We start from the raw sequence: 20,962 nt of genomic DNA on the forward strand, positions 1-20,962 counted from the left end.
TGCAGCGCCACGTCTGATTGCATTTGTGAGAACGTACAACGAATTTTTCACGACATATAAGTTTACTTAAAATAGCAATATGTATCGTATATGTACAAATAAATTTTATTCAATTTTCGTTTGTAAATGGTTATATATTTTTGCCAATATTTATTGAAACGTATATCAAATTTTATTATTTATGCACAGATGACGCTACGATCTAACGTCTAGCAAACAAAGGAAACACATTGATAGTTGTGTGAGGCAACAATAATATCGAATAAACTAGTACACATTAATATTAATTAAAATAAAGAATCTCAGATAAGATTTGTAAACTATACATGAATATTTTATTAAGATATACATATATATTCTTTTTCAAATTAAATTTAATATAGTTTCTTATTTTATTTAGTAAATAATTTGCTATGAATTAATATACTTACTCGAATACTTACATGACCGTATTAATGCATTTCTGGTGAAACATTAAACTGTGCTAAAATTTAAATGATTTTTACATGGCTGCATTTCGCGCCGAGGGAAGGAAACTCGTACCCCATTGGCTATTAGATTCCGCCAACGGTGGTGGAGTTACCAATCCTCGACACAGTATCACATTCAAAAAATTTAATATTAAAATTAAATTCTCTCTTCGACAAGGCAAACATCGATATCGAAAGATATTAATTATTATATCAATGATATATACTCCAGAGTCAAATCTATATCGGATGAAAAATATTGACAATACGACTACATAAATATTAGAAAGTATTTTATCATTTTAATCATATGATATTTAGTTACAAATAGTTGTCTTATAATATTTCCCACATAGAAACAGAAATTGCATCCTTTTCGAGACACCGTGTACAGCTGAGGAAAGAGAACGTGTAAAAAGAGCATTAACTTGCAGACTACGACCTTGACCGAAGCAGTGTCCGCGCCTGAAGCACATATACGTGCATTCGTATGAATGTTCGTAAGAACATACGTCTAGTGTTTCAAGGAACTTGGTTTCTTTAGGTTCTCACTCGTTTTCTTCTGCATGACATTTTTAAAAATTAAAAATTAAAATTTTATGACGAACGGTATTAAATATAAGTAGCTTTTTTTAATGTCAATATAATATATCTTTTTAATGCGTCTTTGACCTGTTTCGTAAAATGTAATTTTTCTAACAAATTTATTCATACAATTTAAAGCAATCGCGGCCAATGCTCTTCAATGATTTAACGATACCAAGGCTGAAGGTCGTCAGAGGAAGTCGGGATCCGCGGTAGAATACAACCATTCTATGTACCGGGTAGCTCGTCCGAAAACTAGTTTTATCTCCTCCATATACTTTCCTTTACAAAAACGCGAGAAAGGAGAAGATTGTGTAAAATCTCAAAAACATCGATCCTTAAATTCCATTCGTCGATACTATTCTTACCTCGATTACCCGATCATTTCTCACAAAGAAGGTCTATAAATGTACTGTGCATTCATTAAGCCATAAAATACGAAAAGCATAGATTGTGTCTAATTATTAGATATACGTACAGCACTATGAAAACATCAAAATTTCAAATCAAAGAACAAGGTTTCGTTTTTTTACTTATACCCTTGTAATCGATCATAAAAACTGATTAGACTAAAAAGATATAGATACTAAACTGTCGAAATTTATAGTAAAGACGTTAGTTATTAATAAAATATCTTTCTATCAATGTTGCAATGTATGTGTCGATAAATAGCTTCAATTGAAATAAAAAAGACTTATCAACAGATAATCTCGAATTACGATAGTTAACACGATCTCCATGAGAAAAAGGCTTACCTTCGATCAATTAAACCAATTCGTTGACGTTTCTCCGATATCCTCGGTATTCGTATCAGACTGACGAAACTTTTTAAATGCACATCACCCGGTCGGTTCGCCGGCACGCTTCGTGGCTCTGTTTCGTGGCCGACGCGTATCTCGATAGCGAAGACGGTGGAAGAATCGCGACGTATATACTATATACGAACTTGGGTCGAGATCGAATTCGAAGGCGAGCGTAATAATTGCAGCCGGCGCGACGGCTGAAGGACCTCCGACTGCACGTATAACTTGCGCTCCGCCGGTTGCCGGCTAGTCGAGCGGACGAAAAACAGACAAAGAGTCTTCTTGCGCCGTGAGTAACGCCGGCTCGCTCGGCCAATCAGAGGAATCGGCACGATCGCGGACCGCGTTCAATCGGCCGGTCGACGAGGAGCTTGATGACGCTGCCAACGTCGTGTTTGCCGAGCCGGCTAGCTCGAAAACCGAGGACAATGATTTTCTTAACAGAAAAGTTCGTTTCAGGTGTCTTTCTACAATTCAGACAGATTGAATAAATTTTTATATTCTTCGAGTCGATTCAATACTTTGTGGAGTATATAGTCATGAAAGTCTGTTTTTATTCAAATAAAAATCTACTAAAATTTACCACAAAGTTGATGTCCTTTACATTAAGAAGCCTAAGAGGCATTTCAAAGGCTCACGAAAGATTCTGTACATTTTATAATAAGGCCATTTTTATTAAAATAAAAATCTACCAATCCCAAAGTTGATACTCTATACTCTATACTACGAACGCTAAGAAGTGTTTCAAAGACAACAGATGGTCTGACGAAATACGTATTAATAACCTGTAGTCTGAAATAATAAGACTGTATAAACATAATACTTATCTGCTAAAATGTTTTGATAGAATAATATACTTTATTCTAAAATAATTAGTAGTACTTCATATTACATGAGGTTATGGTTTACTTTAGTAATCATTTTTAATTTAACTAATTCAACCTACCTTAAGTGACAGTACATTTTGATAGTGAAACACGTTAGATATGATCGAAGAATATCTTTCTTTCATTTGAACGAATAAGATGATAAATGGAATAACTTTACATTTAATTACTACCGCTCTAGATTTATTTGAATTGAGATAAAGAATTCAAAATTTCTCGAGCTATCGAATAGAACATAAAGTAACTGCTTTCATTAAAAATAATTTAAATTGGATGTTTTTATAATGCGGAACGATTTAACATTTGTAGTTACAAGTTCCAACACTTAAAATAAATCTACATCTTATATTCCTCAAGTTTTTATCATACGTTATAAAAATAAATCTAGTCAATGTACTTCCTAATGAATTATTGAATTGTATTTATTAAGACAAAAATCTAGAGATGATACGATAAAAATCTTTTTTCCAAGAAAGATTTAACACTTTGCAAAATAGTAGCTGTAGAATGTTTCTTTTTTAAAACATTCTTCGTGATAGCCTTGCTAATGCATAAGATATCACGTTCGAGATGCAAGTTTGCGATAGAAGCCTAACAATTCTAAGTCAATGCATTAAAATTCACTTGTGTACGCATCGGTTAGGTTATTTATGCGATATTCGAGGGGGTGACAGGTGATGAAACAGACAACGGAGCGAGGCGAATCCCAGATAAAGCCAGACGATGTCGCGACGATATAAGCGAAAAAAAGTGTACTACCGTCACGCTTGAAACGTTGAATCGCTCGAACAAAACGCATCGTAATTCCACGACGCGACGACCAGACTTTTCTAAGTCATCGAACTGCCATCTATGGTTACTGGTCGCATCCAGTTTGCTCGATCCTACATCCTTTGCTGCAGGAATCACAGACAATTAATTGTGAAACGCACTGTTTAGTAACATATGTTCTTTACACTCGCGATTATTCCCACGTTGATTTAGGCGTACCAACCATTTCCATGCAGTTAATAGAATTCTTATAGACTTGAGGATTTATATGAAATTAAACTAAGAGAGTAGAATGGCCAAATATTTGTTCTATAACATAAATAATTTAGTAATTCTGAGCTACTTTTATAGTTATAGTGTAATATGTTCAAGAGATACCTTCATATAATACAAAATAATACTTCAAATCTTAAACAGATTTATCTTATTATCTTCCCTATTTTTTTTTCTTTACATTATTTCATAAAAATTTGATGATTTATTTTGTAGTCTAGAAATACAAACACCGATGATAATCTTTATCAGCGGTACTTCAAAGAAACCAAAATACTAATCGAATAATTAATTCGCAAATTTTTATCAGATAATAATTTTTATCAGATTCATGCCTTAACACATTCACTGCTACTGACGTTAGGTCTTATGGTATTAGGTGATAAAATTAAAAGAAATATTATTATTCAAATTCTTTAATCCATCGTTAATAAAGAGATATAGATGAAGACAATTCTTCAAGAGGGCTATATTGCCATTTTATTTTAGTAATATCAAACTGCTTAATAGCAATTTTAGTGAAAATTTTACAAAAAGCAGTTCAAGATCACCGATATCGAAATAATGTTCCGCGTCCTTCGCATGTACCATATATTCGAAAGATCGTGCGTGTCCGTGGGCATACTCGTGTAACACGCGAGTATGCATCGCAGTAGTACCAGCCGATGGTTACACGGCGACTACGTTGCCAGGGAAAAAAAGGAATAAAGAAGAGGAGAGAAGTGCGCGCAAGGAAGAACCGGTTTCATGGGGGTTTCAGCCTCCACAAAATGATCCGTCTGGCTTGCCGGTTCGACTCCGCTTGCCTCCACTGTGTTCGCCTCCCGCGAAAGCGCTTGCTCCGGTGCACCACCTACCTACCTACCCACCTACCTACCTACCTATCTACCTATCTACCTGTTTCTTTCTTCCATACCATCTCTTTTCCTCTTCCTCTTGCCCAGACCTGCTGACCAACGTACCTGATTCGACTTCAAGGGTTCGAACTCGCGGCATTCCTGACCGAATGGCGGCTGGACATTCCTTACGGGGTAAATCGTTGGCAAAAGGCAAGATAGAGCCTCCTTCTTTGACACATTTGTATTGTTACACTTGATGATACGTGGATTACTATTTGTAAGATGTCTACCTTTTTTCTTTTGCCTTTTTTAATGAAATTAAAAATGATGAGTTAGGATTGTGAAAGATTTTAACTCTTGTAACTGATCTCAGATTATTGATTTGTCATTTGGATAACAATTAAAAAGTTTTTTAACATATATAATATATAGGCGCCAAATATATTAGCCAAATAATTGAATTAGTATAAAACTGTGACTTATTTTGTAAATATATGAAAACAGAAAGTATAAATACAAAGTATGATATATATGAAAAGTCTTTTAATGCAATTTTCTCAATTCAACATTGTGTCTTATGAGTTCTTTTTTCAGAAAGATTTTGATGACTCGATACAAATTCCCTTTTTATTTCTTGTACTTTTTTTAATTGTTTAGTTTCTTATAGTTTCATTCAATGAAGGAGAACGATTTAGTCATTTCTGAGAATTTTTAGAAGAAACAATTGAGGAACAAGCATTTTCTCTTTGAATTTTTCAAACATGTCAGTTCATACAGGGTTCGTTTTTTTATTAAAAAAGTAGGATTGGAGCTCGACCTAAAAGAATTTCATACTTGACCTCTTTTAATTCACGCTGTATGAAACAGTGTCTTGTCTGTTAAGCAATTCGAGTTAACTGAAGAATGCGAGATGAGATCTTTCATCTGATGTAAGGAGAACAATCGTAGGCGAATAATACGTTATTCTATATAGATATTAAAGCAGACACCTTAATATTTGAAGACAGTGTACGACAAATATATAGAAGAATTCTAGTTAAAAATATTGAAATGTGAAATTAATGGTAAATTATATCGGTTGACCTTGAAAATTGCAAAGAAAAAAACCACGAAAACGAAGTGCGCTTCGTATTACGAGGTACGAAGAAGACGCGATGAGAAAACTGGTTTCAGATGGTGGAGAATGTTCTGGTAACATTTGCATTTAGTGCGCGTGCATAGTTTACAAGTCCATCAGTATTTTAAGAGTCTGTAATAATAATGTGCGCCAGAGAAATATCAAAATGACATTTCGAATCTCGTTCATTCTGGAAGATCGAATAATAACCAATTATCGCATACCTTCGTGCTCGAGATATACTTAGTCTGTTTGTAGTAGTGTTAAAGGTGTTGGTTTATTTAACAATCTCATAAATTTATCACCATTTATTTTTCAAGCGAAATTTGTATTTAAAACATATAGGATTTATCATAAAAGAATAAAATATACCAATGCTATCAAAAATCGCAGAATAGGTATAAAATTAATAAAATTTTGTCATCGTCTTTCTGGAATAATAATACTAATAAGTTAAAATGTAATGTAACTAAATGTTTAAATGTATAGAATAAAAATGAGTAAATTTCATTTCCATCGTTCTCCACACAGAATACCCTGTTAACTAAAATGAGATCTGAGTTGTTCCCGACGCAAAAGTGCTGGTGTACCTTTTTGTTCTGAAGTTACAGCCTACATAGTACGCGTACACGTGAAAGTACAATATACAGTAAATTATACCCGGCTACATAACGTCTCAGGGTACTGTAGATACATTGCAATCGTATTGCGAGGATTAGTGCAGTCGGCTTTAGCCCCGACACTGACCTTGAATTCGAGACTCCGACACTATCTCCCCGTAGAAATTCCTCTAGGTAACTATCAGACCAAGTATGTAATTCTTTTATCTGACATTAATAAAAGAAAGTTGTACCATTCGAACATCAACTAAAGTCGAAACTTTCTTTCTCTGAATTGGTGTTAATTGTTATGTATTATACACACGTTTTGGATAACATTGAAAACCTAATGGCTTGTTAGCGTGAAAATTTGTTTTCATCGATAATGAAATACTTAATACAAATTACATATATATGTGTATTTACGTTACGTTACATTAAACACTCCCTGTTTTAGAAAATATGATGTTTGATATTTGTCACAATATGAAATCGAAATGTAGGTAAAATTAATGTAATAAGATAATTGTGACATTTCATTGTAATATTTAATTTTTTAACACAGATATTATCTAAATTTAGTATGATTGTGTTTTTGAAGTCATATCTGTAAAAAACATGAATAATTTAATAATTGAAAAGGAATAAAATAGACGTAATACTTAGATAACCATTCTAAGGTAAATTCTTGATATGTAATATTAATATCTGTTTTTAATACTGTGTCTGCAACGAGTTTAGTTAATGATGTTATATCAGGACTACTCTCACTAAACACACGCAATTGCTTCGACGAGTAGTCAAGTTTGTTGCCGCGCCAATTTTCCGAGTAACTTCTGGTATATCGGGGAAGTAGATGAATTACAAACATTATCCACAAATGAAACTATTTTATGGCAGACCTAAATGCAGTACATATAATTTCACCAGCTAATATTATACTATACAGCTGGGAAAATAGTTAGATAGCATAATATATAACACTAAAATAATTGTAAACTAAAAAGCAAATTACTATATTAGTATACCTGCAACATATTAATACTTATGTTACAAATATTAATTTTATTAGAAACGTGTAACTGAAAGTTTTGTACTATTTAATGTTTATTACTAGGAAATAAACTAGTAGTAACTGCGGACTGTAATGAAAGTAAAAACACTAATGTTATTGATGCAATAACACACTATATTGTGTCATTACAGGCAATTATTGCTAATATTCTAAAATATTAATCTTTTTAATATTTCAATAATGCAATATTAAATTACCCACGATACTTGTACTAAAGTATACTATATAATCACCTATTTCATCAATTTCTAACATGATTAAATAATTATAAATGAACATTACTGATATTGCTACTACTTTTTATTATACCTATAATACTTTATATATACTACTATACTTATACATATATAATACTAATAATTATGTACAATCCATAATATACGTTAAACATAGAGTAACAGTGTATCATACTACTATCACTAATACTAACAATAACTATTAAAATTACACAAAACTAAAATAAAACTATTTAAAGATATAAAACTGTATCTTCTTCTTAGAGTCCTACCATACATAGAGTTTTAAAATAGGGTCCTATAAAAGCAAAGTAAAACTACAACCTGTCTCCACAAAAGTAATTAATCAAACAACTAATCGGGAATAACGGTTCAAGTTCGCCAGACAAGAAAGATGAGCGTTCAGTATCGGGACACCGATAATATTACCGGTGAGACAAATTAAAGAACTGCGTATACCTGTGACGTGCCGAATCGTTTCGCGATCTCGTATTCCTGCTGGCCGATGGGAAAGTTGGCCTGCGTGCTGCTCGTACCATAGGAATTTAAACGGGGATATAGGTATAAGAACACGGAGACGGGGAGTCATTCGCGGTAGTGTGAGGCATAAACGCGCCGGCACCACACCCAGCGTGATCACCATTGCGACAGGGGACACAGGATACGGCCATGCGCGTCGCGGTGATCGTGAGTAGCCAAAATTGGTTTTTTCTATTCATCCCTTTTTTGCATCCATTAAAGATCCAGGGACGCTTCGGCACCCATGTCGTCCGCCATTTTGTTGAATCCACCCTAAACTTCCTTTTTCCGTAACCATCGTCTATCTCAATGGCTTTTCCACTTTTCATTTTCCTGCTTTGCTAACAATTAAAAAGTGTGGTTCAGTGCATGAGGATGACAGTAAAGTAGGATAATAGTAAATACAGTGAACGTAGTAAATAACAAGAAGAATAGAGTAATAGTAAAGAATAGTAAAGAATATAGAGAAATGGAAAACTGGTATGTATTAGCCAGTGGCATAACGTTCAATGGACCGTAATAGAGTTAAAAGTTCCAAAGCCCGACGTCCTTTCACTAATGATTGGATAGAGGTATGAAAATAGAGGTATGAAAACGGAGGTATGAAAATAGAGGTCTGAGTTTGAATGTGCTGCCATAGACCATCCTATTTCGTTCTCCACGGAACTGAAAGTGTTGCGCGCGAAGCGCGAAGTTTGAAAATGTTTGAGACAAATCTGAAGAAATGATCTATGAGATGGAAGAAAGTTGAAAGTTAATTAAAATATTCTAGAAATGTATTTTAACTCGAAGATATTGAAATTTAAGCAATTGTTAAGATATGAAATGAGAAGGGATATAATTATAATTTAAATTAGTTTGAATGTTTCAAAAAATGGAAATATGAAAAATATAAAATTCTTAAGTAAAGGGGCGAAAATATTTTTTATAAATTGAGTAATTTAGAAAATAATTGTAATTTTGCAAAACTTGGAACATAAAGTAAAAATTTCAATAGGGAGAAAAACAGGAGTTTCTTGTTTTAAATTCGTAAATAGAAAAATTATTCAAATTCTTCATAAAAAGGACACTTTTCTTACAAAGTTTTAAGCTTTACTTTATGTTTCAAGCTGTGTCATTGTGGTATGTTTACAATAAAATCATAAAAGAAGAGTAAAGGGGGAGGAAGAAATAGCGCATGCCAAGAGACTCCTAGTAGACAAACAGGTTTTTAGACAATGTGTAAAAAACTGTATCGACTTACATATTGAGTTTCCTTTATACTTGACATTCCTTTCAATCAGCCCTACTAGATGTCCATGTTCCCAAATACACTTGAGTAGAACAGCTTTCTGTTTCGACCGGTTATGCTTTGTAATCGCCATATATTACGTAAGGAACGCGAACCAACATACTTTTCATAACTGCTCTACCATTTTTTCCCCTTATTTTTACAATCACTTTCAGTAAAAAAAATTTTAAAACTTTGATGCTTAAAAGATCGAAAAAAAATTATATTACTCGAAATAAATGAAGAATCACGTATTTTATATTCAAATCTAGCTTAATATAAATTATATATCATATATTTAAGTTTTCTTCGATCAATATACTATACTTCAAATATACTATAATTTATTTTTAATAAAAATGATATGACAGCTTAAGAATAAGAGATCGATAAATAAAGAAATTGTCATACCTATCCAAGAGAAGCAACTCGTTCTCCCCTTGGTCAAGAGATTAAAAAGGAAAAATTATATCCACCAAATCGTGAGTTCAATATCAAGTTGGAATCGTTCGAAGAATCTCACGCACGCCTTTCGAAAACGTGATATCCATCGCAAAATCGAAAAGAAAATCGGAAACGACGAACGGAGAAAGAGAAGGCATATCGTTTAAAGGAAGAAAGTGAAAGTATTCACGGAGAAGTGAATGAACGAGCAAACTGGTGCGGTGAAAGAAAACGAAATTCGGCGGGAGAGAAATTGTAACAGATCTTGAACGCATTTCTAAACGAGCGTTCGGCCACGAGGGACGAAAATTAACGGGTTGCTCGCACAAGCAAACCGGGTGAAAGTGCCCAGGCAAGAAAGTCGAATAGATTTTTCATTGTATATTCCTTATAAATATCTAAGCGCGTGCCACCAGTTGGAACGAAGTGCAATCTCGTAAGAAACAAATCCATGTCCAGTCGATTCGCCTGTCTCTCCCTTCTCTCTTTCTCTCTTTCTCTCTCTCTCTCTCTCTTTTTCTCTTTTTCTCTTTCTCTCTTTCTGGCGAGTCCGGTGCATTCCTGCGAACTAGAGGAACTATAGATGAGGATATGGCGATCCGGTTCGATACCGGCTCCACTTCGCCAACACGATTGCCACAACCTATACTTCCTTTCCTCTTTCACCTTGCCAGTTTTAGAAGATGTCGAGGCATTTTTGACGTTTCTGATGAAATTTTCTAATTTAATGCATTCTTAAAGTTGCTAGAGAATTTTCATAAAGAGATTTTTGCGTTCTTCGATTTTACGTTTCTGAAAATTTTGGCAAAGATCGGTTTCGGGGATCGCGATACTTTGAGATTTAAAGGTTTTTGAATTGTGTTATAGCGTCGTGATAATATGATACATTTTTGTTCAATTTATTTTTATTTATCACCATCTTGTTTAAAACACCCTACTTCAAACACTTTTACTACCAGCTTATTGACATACCGAAGCTCGCACTTAATCATCGACATTTCAAGTTTCATAAAGAAAGAAGGGAAAAAATTTCTGACATCATCAAAACCTTAATCACTCTTGATTTACCAAGAATGTTAGCAACTTGCAACACCTGCTGCAATTTTCGATAGAATCCCAAGACAAACCGGACAGCATACTGCTCTCACTTCCTCCCACTATTAACACAGTCACTGTTGATTATATATCTAACAGATATTTGCATATCGCAAAAACTTTATACTTGTGTTCTGTATAAAGTTACTATAAAAAAATTTTACACTAACAGGTCGTCTGTCATACGCGTATCATAAAGATAACGCGCCGACTCCACGATATACGTAGTGGACGTAATAGGCACGCCAATCGATTAAGACAATTCTAAATATGCATAAAATTCTCATAAGTTGTGGGAATTTTGAAATTCCACCTAAAATATTAATAAAGACACGTTACAATTTCTTCCATTTCTTTAATTTTTACCAGTTACACTTATCGATCCTGTTATATCCCTAGTATTTACTTTCCTGTAATTCGACATTATCCTTACATAGTCAGTTACGTTAACACGACCGGTATTTCATATTCTTATATAACGAAAATTACAGGAGGGAACAGACCTGTTAGCATAACTCCTCGAGACACGTTAGAAGGGGGTTGCGATCAAGCAGACAACCGTCGAATCCCGGCATTTATTGGCACGATCGTAATTCGATTGTTCTTACTTTTCCATTTGCATTCGTTTGATATATAACAGGTTTCTACCAAGGGACTGGTCTGAAACCGGTCCAGATATTCTAGTTTACGCGTTTCTAATCGCATTCGTGCACCTATATACGCTTGATAATTAACGTAGGCTACATGACAACACGTCGTTGGTCACAAAATTCATGGTACAGAACTTGGAGAAAAGTGAAAGCGTTTCGATTTCGAGAACTCGCGATGCATAATGCCCACATTCGTGTAATGCAACATATGTGGCGCACACGTAACTTGTTGCTTGACATTTAAGTCACCGTAGTGACAACAATGAAAGAAAAAGAAGCTGAGGAGAAGGGAAAAAATGTGGAAGGACGGTCGTACGTGGAATGCATAGTTTACCTTGTCGTAATCTGATTGGTGTAACTCGTAAGCTTATCGTGTGTGCTTCCGTAATAGTACCCCAAATCGAAGATAGGCATCGAAGTTCAATGTGTCATATGTTTATCAGATTAAGTTATTTATGCATAAATGCACAGAATGTGAGTAATATGCACAACTATTCGTTATGATACATATCTCTGTTGAAATTCTATTGCTTTAATTACATTCATAAAAATATGAATTTACATTAACATCCGCAGTCTGATCATACGTCTATTATTATTGTATTTTAATATTACCTTGAGTTAATTTTATTTTCCTTTCATCAGACTTATATTTAGTCTTTTGTTTTATTTTCTCTAGTTTATCAACTAAATTGGTGTCGATACACTGCATTTTATTTCATGGATATAAAAACATATTTTTTGTAATCTAAAATTGTGAAAAGGAACTTTTATTAGTTAATTAATTTTATAATTCTTTATTTTATTGCTATCTTAATTCTTTATTTCTTTCTACGTTGCGAAAATGTTTTATTCTATTATAGTTGTTGGCGTGCGTCACTGCGCTGGCTTCGGCCCAATTTAGTCAGGATGACAATATACCAAAAGGATCGCCTCTTCGATCAACTCGTTTCCAGAGACTTCCATCTGCTCGACCAGCACTTTCAACGCAAGCTGGACTTGCGAATCAACGAATTCGCCGTCCAATTACATTTAGGTATCATTAAGTTTACAATATCAAACATTCTAACGGAGACGAGATATAGAATCCCACATTTCATTTATGGTTTTAATATCATATGAGATTCTGAAAAGAAATCTGAACATTATTTTTAAATGAAAATAACTACACATAACAATATAAATCTTTTATGATGCATATTTTGTTATTCATAAATTTTGTCATTTTGAATTAGTTCATTCATTTAACTTGTGAGAAAATTTAGCTGAGTAATTTAAATGTATTTTTATAGTGCTACAACATATTTGTGTATTGATAACATGTTTACATGAAATACAAAAAAAAATTACATAATAGAAATAAAAATAAAAACTCAATATAGGATTAAACAGAGTTAAAATAATATAAAAAATCCTTTAAATATTCAAAATATTTCAACATTTAGCTATTCGAATTACATTTCTAATTTACTCTAGAGTAAAAACATAACCTAATCCCAGTAATCAATTACACGAAAACACAGTAATATAATATCTTTTTTTAAATTACTTTCTACGTTATACATTTTTATACCTTATTTTATCAGACCCAAAGGAGCGGAAGATTCAATCGGAACAGGTCCAGGTTTCACACCCATCAGATCATTGCGACCAAATCTACCCACAGGACCAGCGCCACTTCCTCAACAAATTAAACCAGTGAACGAGGAGCCAGATGAAACGCGAAGCCGCGAACCACCTCGAAATCACAATAATCAAGATGACGATACCGATCTAAGTGACGACCTTCCAGAAAGCCAAGAAGGAAGCGAAGAAAGCGAAGAAAATGTGCCACGAGCAGTTTCAAATCTTGCTACAGTAGGTTCGATATCAAGGACTTCCGCCAACATTGGGCCGACTGTACAACCAGTGCAATATCGTCCTGTTTCGGGATCAGGAAGTCCAACTGGCAGAGGCAGTGGAATACCAACCGCACCAGCATTAGCACCAGTTCAGTATCGACCGACAGCAAAACCGAACAAACCAAGGAAACCGATAGAAGAACCATTTAAGCAACAGGTTAAACCACCTGCAAAATCAGTAAAACCATCTCAATCTTACGATACTCGCGGAAAGAAGCCCGTTGCACAGGTTAGTTTTAAACAGGCTTATGGTAGCACTGTTTGAGCTTCAACGTTTAAGATTAGAGTATTTTCCTCACTCTATTAGAATTTATTTGATAAAAAGGAATAATTTTTGTTTATAAAAATATTAGTTAAAATATTGCAGTATTATATTTATTGTCACATAATAATCATGCCAATAGTTAATTAATGAGAGGATTTCCCTTAACGAGATTATGTATGTAACCAGTTAATTTTAATAGTTATGATATATAAGCATTAAGTTTTAGAGTCGAAATACAATCTTGTAGGAAGGTGCTAAATAAAATATAAAAATACAATTTCGTGACGCAAGGTATTTAAACTTCTAACATTTTCGTAATTGAACTAACACACTTTTTCAAAAGTGGAGAATGATGCTTGTAGTTATTGTCAAGAAAGAGTGAAACTGATCTAAAATGATACTGTTAAATGAGGGGAAAAATATCAATTACTTTAATTAGATTATTCCTAATATACAGTATCTATTAAAGACATTTCAATGTTTCGCAATAGATTATTAGGCGATATCGCAACGATAATCCGGACGGTTCAATCACCTGGGGCTTCGAGAACGACGACGGATCTTACAAAGAAGAAATAATCGGCATCGATTGTATCACTAGAGGTAAATACGGCTATATCGATCCAGACGGTATTCGTCGAGAATACACGTACGAAACTGGTATCAAATGCGACGAGGAACAACGAGAAGAAGAAGAAGAGAACGGGTTCGTTGATTATCAAGAGAATAAACTAGTACTTCCCGATGGTAAAACCATAGATCTATCGAGTATGGGTAAAAAGCAAACTCGTAGACCTCGTTACCATTAGTAATATATTTTATATAATTTCTTTCTTTTTTTGTGTTTTCATATCGAACAATCGAAACTTTGATCATTAGAATTCGAAAGAAAATTTTCATGCGATCTTGTTCTCATAATTCATCAATTTTTTAAATATTTAATAGTACCAGATTTCAGGTGATGTTAAAAAAGAGCTTTATTAAGAAAAACATAATATGTAACATAAAATAACAAGTTAAATTACTAATCAACGGAAATTATAAGTTAGAACATACTTGGCGATTGTTTATCTCGATAATAACGACGCTTAAAATTAAAGTAACATTGAATCGTTTATTTCGTAAAGCATCAATCAAGTAATACAACACAAGTTTTGTCGTGACCATTGTCATCGTGTGTTCTTTGTGTTTGAAATTTGTAATTAGAATTAGTTAGTATGTATTTCTATATCGTGTACATATAAATGTAGGTACCTGTATCGAGTTCGTCGAATAAAAATAACAAAATACATGTAACACGCTGCGTAATATTATCAAACCATACGTATAAATTACATAAGTAATTCTTTCATCCCTAACTTTTGCCGGTATATGATTTTTCATACAATATACATAACAATAAGTGAAGATGACGAAAGTAATATGGTTTGTTATACAATACAGTCTAACATTATCTTCTCGCGAGTAATCATAAATAAATTAATGTAACCATCCGCCCATTTGACATTCTAATCAGGAATGCGATGGAATTGCTATTCGTATGAAATTAAATACAAAATGAGTACAAATATATCAACAATTCGTTTATAATATGAACACAATACTGATTAAACATATATTTCTTGTACATGTATACAAATATATGTGTATGTATATAATAACTCTTAAAAATATTTACTTTTAATATTAACAGACTTTAAAAATTCATGAAATAATGTACAGTTACTGTATATGTATATATAAGAGATTCAAAAATACGCGTTATGTTATAATAGTATGTATATCTTTCCCTTGTAACGCAAAAATATGAAATCATCGAATATCGTGCTTCCGTGCGTAAGCGAATACATTCGTTCTGTAGATAAAAGATAGCGAAATCAATGAAAATTTCAAATCTGTTGTAGTCTGTTATTGTTTTGTTAGCATTTCACATTCAACTGTTAAAATGAGGAACGCACGAAAGCACGAATAAGAGTTACGAGAACAAATTCCCTCTATAAAGGCAAAGATATGTTTTGAAACTGGTCCATTTGTGTAATTCTTCTAAATGTCACACATTTTTTGTGATGAAACTAGTACGCAGGACTCGCTACCGTAGATACTTGTTTTGGTGTATGCTGTCCTTGCGCTAAGGCACCGCTTCTTGAGGCATGGAACTTGAGCCAGGCATCATAACCGTAAGCTACCATGGCGCAGAATCCAAAGAACTACGATGAGATATATAATGATATTAAAAAAAAACACCAAACTCTTTAAAGTGGTTTCTCGAGGTATAATTTGTTTAAAATGAATTACTTTCTTAATTATGTTTACTCCGATGATCTTAAGTGACCAATAGAAATTGAATAGACAAGCATAAGCTAGATATAGAATAAATCTGAGATACTCATCTAACAATCAGGACATTTAGTTTTCAGTAATTCTAATTTGTAATTTCAAAAACTTACTGCTGCAGCACCAAAAGCTTCTATATATTTAGCATAACCAGCTGCAAGAGAAGCGGCCAGCATATAGAAAATAGTCCAAAGTACGCAAAATGTAAGTTCCTACAAATAAAAATACAGCTAAGTTATTCTTGAAATATCCTTGATTATCACTACTTTGCAAGGAAATATTGAATACGATAATACACAACAGGAAAAATAATGACGATATTAAAGTAATTAAAACGAATTATAAACAAAGTTCGTATATAGAATAGAATGTCCTAGTTCCAACTGGGATCAATATTTTGCCTTCGCGCAAAAGCAATCTGCACGTTAACTTTTTAACAGATTCCTATTTAGGATATTCGCTTCCTATTAAAAGGTATTAAGATCTTATTTAGAAAATTAACTATTCTTTCTTTAAAACTCACTATTTTTAGCCAAGGAATTTTCGAGAATTTTTCAACGATATGGAATAAGTAGAAAACGAGTAATATTCCTGTGAACCAAAAGCCACCCATGGCTACAGTGTTAAACCATGCTCCGCGACTAAAATTGCTATGACTCGTTACCGTAATGCATATGAAACCTAAAAGATTTAAGACCTACAAAAACATAATAAATTATTAATAATTAATATTTTTTATCCTTAAAAAAATTAAATTTTATATCGTTAAATAATTACATATGATATAGTTCAGTTTTCTTTTAAATTTCAACAACGTTATATTAAAAACATATACATATATACACATATTTAAGTATATTACATAAATAATAATCTTATAATAAATTGAGTAGTAATTCCGTTTACAAAATATTATTCTCATAGATATGTATTTACATTCATCTTACAAAATATTTTCTGTATTGTAATAAAAATATGTGAACAAGAAATCTATTTTAGGTTGAAGATCCTTGTCGATTAATTAGCATGACAATCTGACAGTAAAAACCAGAATCCATCCTTGAGTTTCATTAACATCGCTAATCTTATGCCCCATTCATACTGCTGTTCGCGAGCAATTCGCGAGAATAACATTTGGCAACAGTATGGATGTTAATGAAAATTCGTGTGTGATATATATAAATCAAAGCTACGATCCATTGAACTAGTTATTAGCATAAAACGCCAGAGTATTGAATAGATGACATCGACTTACCACCTGTGCGACTTTGAGCATTCCAGGTAATGTTTTTATGTAAGATGGGTCGAATCGAATACTTGTCAGTGTTGTAGTAGAAGTGGTCGTTACCGTCGTCGTTGTAGTATGTTGTGCTGGAAATCCTTGATCCATCGTAATAGGTCACGTTAAAAAAATTTCACTGTAATATTACAAAATACTAAATATTGAATACAAGAAATAATATTATTAAAAGAAGAAGAATGAATTTTCATTTAAATATTAAACTGAATTTTAAATAGTAAATATCAAATTTTAAGAAATATAGAAAATAAATAATCGAAGATAGTAAAGATAGTACAAAGATAGCAATACTTAAAAAAAATCAAAGAATAATTAAATTAAAATTTTCTTAAATTGTAATTTTTTGAAATTTCGATATGAAATATTAAATTTTTAATAATTAAAACTTCAATAGTTAAAGAATTCTTATTGAAATTTCAAAAAGCTATAATTTAAAGGAGTTTTATTTTTTTAGGAAAGAATAAGGAAATCTCATACGGGAAGTGTAAAGGCATTTGTTTGCGCACGTTTAATTAGCAAACCGCGATACGGTTAAACATAGCAGTTTCAATCTCGTTTTATCAGGACCGACCATAGATTGATTTTCACCATTTCAACAACCGTCGAATTAATCTGCTTAAAAAATACCTCTCGTTTATTTACGTAGCAGAAGCAACTGAACTATTTACATTGCAAAATTTGTTAATTAAAAATGATAGGGATTGGAATACAAATATGAAATCTGGTATAACTAACCTAGTTACGGCCAAATTTATTTTCCATGATGCTTTCCAAAATAATTTCATTTTCAATCTATTCGAAATCTAAATTAAATGCATTAATTAATTTTTTACGTCTATCATTGATCATTTAATTTTATTCGTTTAATTTTATTATTATACAGATTGTTCACTCATTATGCTAAAGAAAAGTATGATAAATCCAAATAAGAAGATAATGGCAAATGTAATACGTGGATAAAAATAACCGCTAAATATACTGCTAGAAACCATAAGAAGAGAATTATTTTGCAATCGTCTTTTCACATAACTAGGTTAGATTGCTATTCTAATATTTCTAGAAAGGAATTCAATTTGTCGATACAAAGATATTCTATTCTATTTTCTAATATATTTTATTTTTCTTTTCATGCAATGTTATTCGTTTGAATAATTTGCCAATTCAATGAAAAAAAAACAATAAGATATTAAGTCTTCCAGAAGCTAATCTGATCAATTATAGGTACATAATAAATATTCAGCTTCTTTAAAAACAAGTTATTTACCTTCATAAGTAGACTGCAGATATTTATGCAAATTCATACCGCTATGAATATAATTAAAAATATGGAATCCAGGTAGAAAACTGATTTATCTACTAAATATTATAGTAGATACTATATTTTGGATAATTCATATATTTTTCTATATTATGTCTACCCTGCACATTTTACGCTTTTAAATTCCCCATAAATGCATAAAAATCTCGCAGTCTATATAACATGAGGAATCGTACACTCGAAAATAAATTTAAAAAATTAATATTTAAAACATGATCGTTTAAGTACGATCTATACGGTTCATATGATTATGGCTCCTCAGAAGAATTGAATCATATCACTATTGTAATTAGCGAGAAAAGCTCGCGTGATCCCGATTTATCGCGTAGGACAAAAGGCGTAAACACATTGCGTCGTAGATAAACAGGGACAATTGCGTTGCGATTAGTCCTGGATTCAAACCACTCAATAAAATTATGTCATATCCTGACGACATATTGAAAGAATTACTTAATGTTACACGGTGAAATCATCTCCATTGAAAATAGCGAATGACAGACTTTCTATCTTATGAACAATGCACAAGTAATGCGCCAGAAAATGAATTTGTCTGCCTAATCTATTCGTGAATAAGTTGATTACATGTATGTTCGTGCATGTGGGCGGAGGATTTGATTGTGTGACATGATATCATGGTTGAAACTTCATATTTAAGAACTAAGAACACATGAATACATACAGCAGATTACAAAATTATTGTGACACTTATAAAAACTTGTTATGAATATATTATATCTGATTATACAAAACATTTTTTTAATTTTATTTTATATAATTAGACAATTATATAATATTTTGTACAAAAATGGAACTTATATATCATTTTCACATTGGCTTCAAATTACGCTAGTCGCATTTCGTTAAAAGTACCAATGAAACTTCAAAAAGTTTCGATAACGCACATAATATATTTATCAAAATTCTCTAATATGTGTTCAAATGTTTTCGGGAGTCATATAAAATAAAATTAAATTGAAATGAAAACAAAAGCTGAAAATAAACCGACAGATAGTAAATATGTGGATATGTTATTAATTTTCTCCAAACGTGATTCATCCCAAATATTGTTAATTTTGAAACATCTGCAAAAGTTAACTCTAAATGTAAAATATTTTCTAAGACGAAAGTATCATTACTTTACCTAGTAAAATAGTACTATTTAAGAAGAAAGACGTTGTAATTAAAAAATTGTTCAAACTCTCTTTTTATTAAAATACATCAACAATATTCTATTAAATACCTTCAAAGCCAAGAATATGGCTGAATTATTAATAGTTTTCTACTCAAAACATTCTATTTCAAACTGATTTTATGAAAAACTTATTCGTCCTAGTTATGTCACTCCTGTAACAAATCAATAATATGTTTTCACAAAACGGAGATATTTTAAGGCCTGCAAAAGTATGTAATTGGTTGTAACGTATTTATTTGAAAGACAGGTTTAAATTATAGTTTAGAATTAAGATAGACAAATACTTTCTCTAACAATAATACCTTTTACTACTTTCATGTATTAACGAAAGTTAACAACGAAAAACGGCGAAAAAAATCTTGAGTCTAGTAAGTAGTAGTTCTTGTCGCTCTATACGTGAACATGAAATAGCGGGAACGAGAGTTAGTTAGCATTCTTAGTGTGTAATTAAAATATGGTTAACGCAACACAGTTTTGTTACTTCACTTTCACGACTCGTGCATACAGGTTTCTCCTACTTAGCTGATTTTTGATTTACTTATTTACGTTATACATAGTTCTCACGACAGCGTACGATGTATGCCGAGACATTATTTCTATGTACATATATGTATGTATAGTGTGTAGTATACCTGATTTGACAGACTGATCTGTATACTCAATTATTTTCAAATCTTCCGTATTTAGTGCACTCAGTCTGGAACTTTCCTATCCTCAAAATAATCCAAAATAAAAATGTTAATCTGCTTTCCACCGCACCCGAATGCATGTATAAATAACAGAAGATATAACACTGAACACGTTTCGAAACAAACCACACTATTACAAATGGATCTACGAAACTTGGTATGTACGATCCGTACGATTCTTCTGCCCCACTTTATTATTCACATACACAATTCCCTCTGATAGAAAAATGTATAACTATCTAATAAGTAGACATTAACTCAATCGGTAAATAAACTTTATTATACAGATATTAATTTTATCTATCGTAGAAAATATACATGTCGATAATA

The 20,962-nt window shown here is 32.3% G+C and overlaps 2 protein-coding genes and 1 long non-coding RNA gene across 4 annotated transcripts; 1 reads left to right on the forward strand and 2 right to left on the reverse strand.

The window, feature by feature from the left end:
- The first annotated feature begins 8,248 nt into the window (after positions 1-8,248).
- LOC138183040 (uncharacterized) lies at positions 8,249-14,757 on the forward strand. Of its 2 annotated transcripts, none has more exons than XM_069119570.1 (4): positions 8,249-8,342; positions 12,497-12,669; positions 13,220-13,763; positions 14,291-14,757. In XM_069119570.1, exons 1-4 carry the CDS (start codon positions 8,325-8,327, stop codon positions 14,606-14,608), a joined length of 1,053 nt encoding a protein of 350 aa, XP_068975671.1. In that variant the 5' UTR covers positions 8,249-8,324; the 3' UTR covers positions 14,609-14,757. The 2 variants fall into 2 exon arrangements, with proteins under 2 accessions (XP_068975671.1, XP_068975670.1); XM_069119569.1 differs by lacking the exon at positions 8,249-8,342 and adding an exon at positions 11,854-12,107.
- On the reverse strand, positions 11,946-13,347 carry LOC138183042 (uncharacterized). The gene is made up of 3 exons (XR_011173969.1): positions 13,207-13,347; positions 12,249-12,759; positions 11,946-12,146 (listed from the first exon to the last, which is right to left on the reverse strand). It is a non-coding gene; the product is annotated as an uncharacterized LOC138183042 (long non-coding RNA).
- A 136-nt stretch (positions 14,758-14,893) lies between the features above and the next one.
- On the reverse strand, positions 14,894-20,797 carry LOC138183041 (CKLF-like MARVEL transmembrane domain-containing protein 4). The gene is made up of 5 exons (XM_069119571.1): positions 20,576-20,797; positions 17,389-17,551; positions 16,657-16,830; positions 16,247-16,345; positions 14,894-16,006 (listed from the first exon to the last, which is right to left on the reverse strand). Exons 2-5 carry the CDS (start codon positions 17,521-17,523, stop codon positions 15,872-15,874), a joined length of 543 nt encoding a protein of 180 aa, XP_068975672.1. The 5' UTR covers positions 17,524-17,551; positions 20,576-20,797; the 3' UTR covers positions 14,894-15,871.
- Between the last annotated feature and the right edge of the window lie 165 nt (positions 20,798-20,962).

The sequence above is a fragment of the Bombus flavifrons genome, chromosome 9, assembly GCF_040668555.2.
Source record: "Bombus flavifrons isolate JBK064 chromosome 9, iyBomFlav1_principal, whole genome shotgun sequence".
Taxonomy (NCBI): Eukaryota; Metazoa; Arthropoda; class Insecta; order Hymenoptera; family Apidae; genus Bombus; species Bombus flavifrons.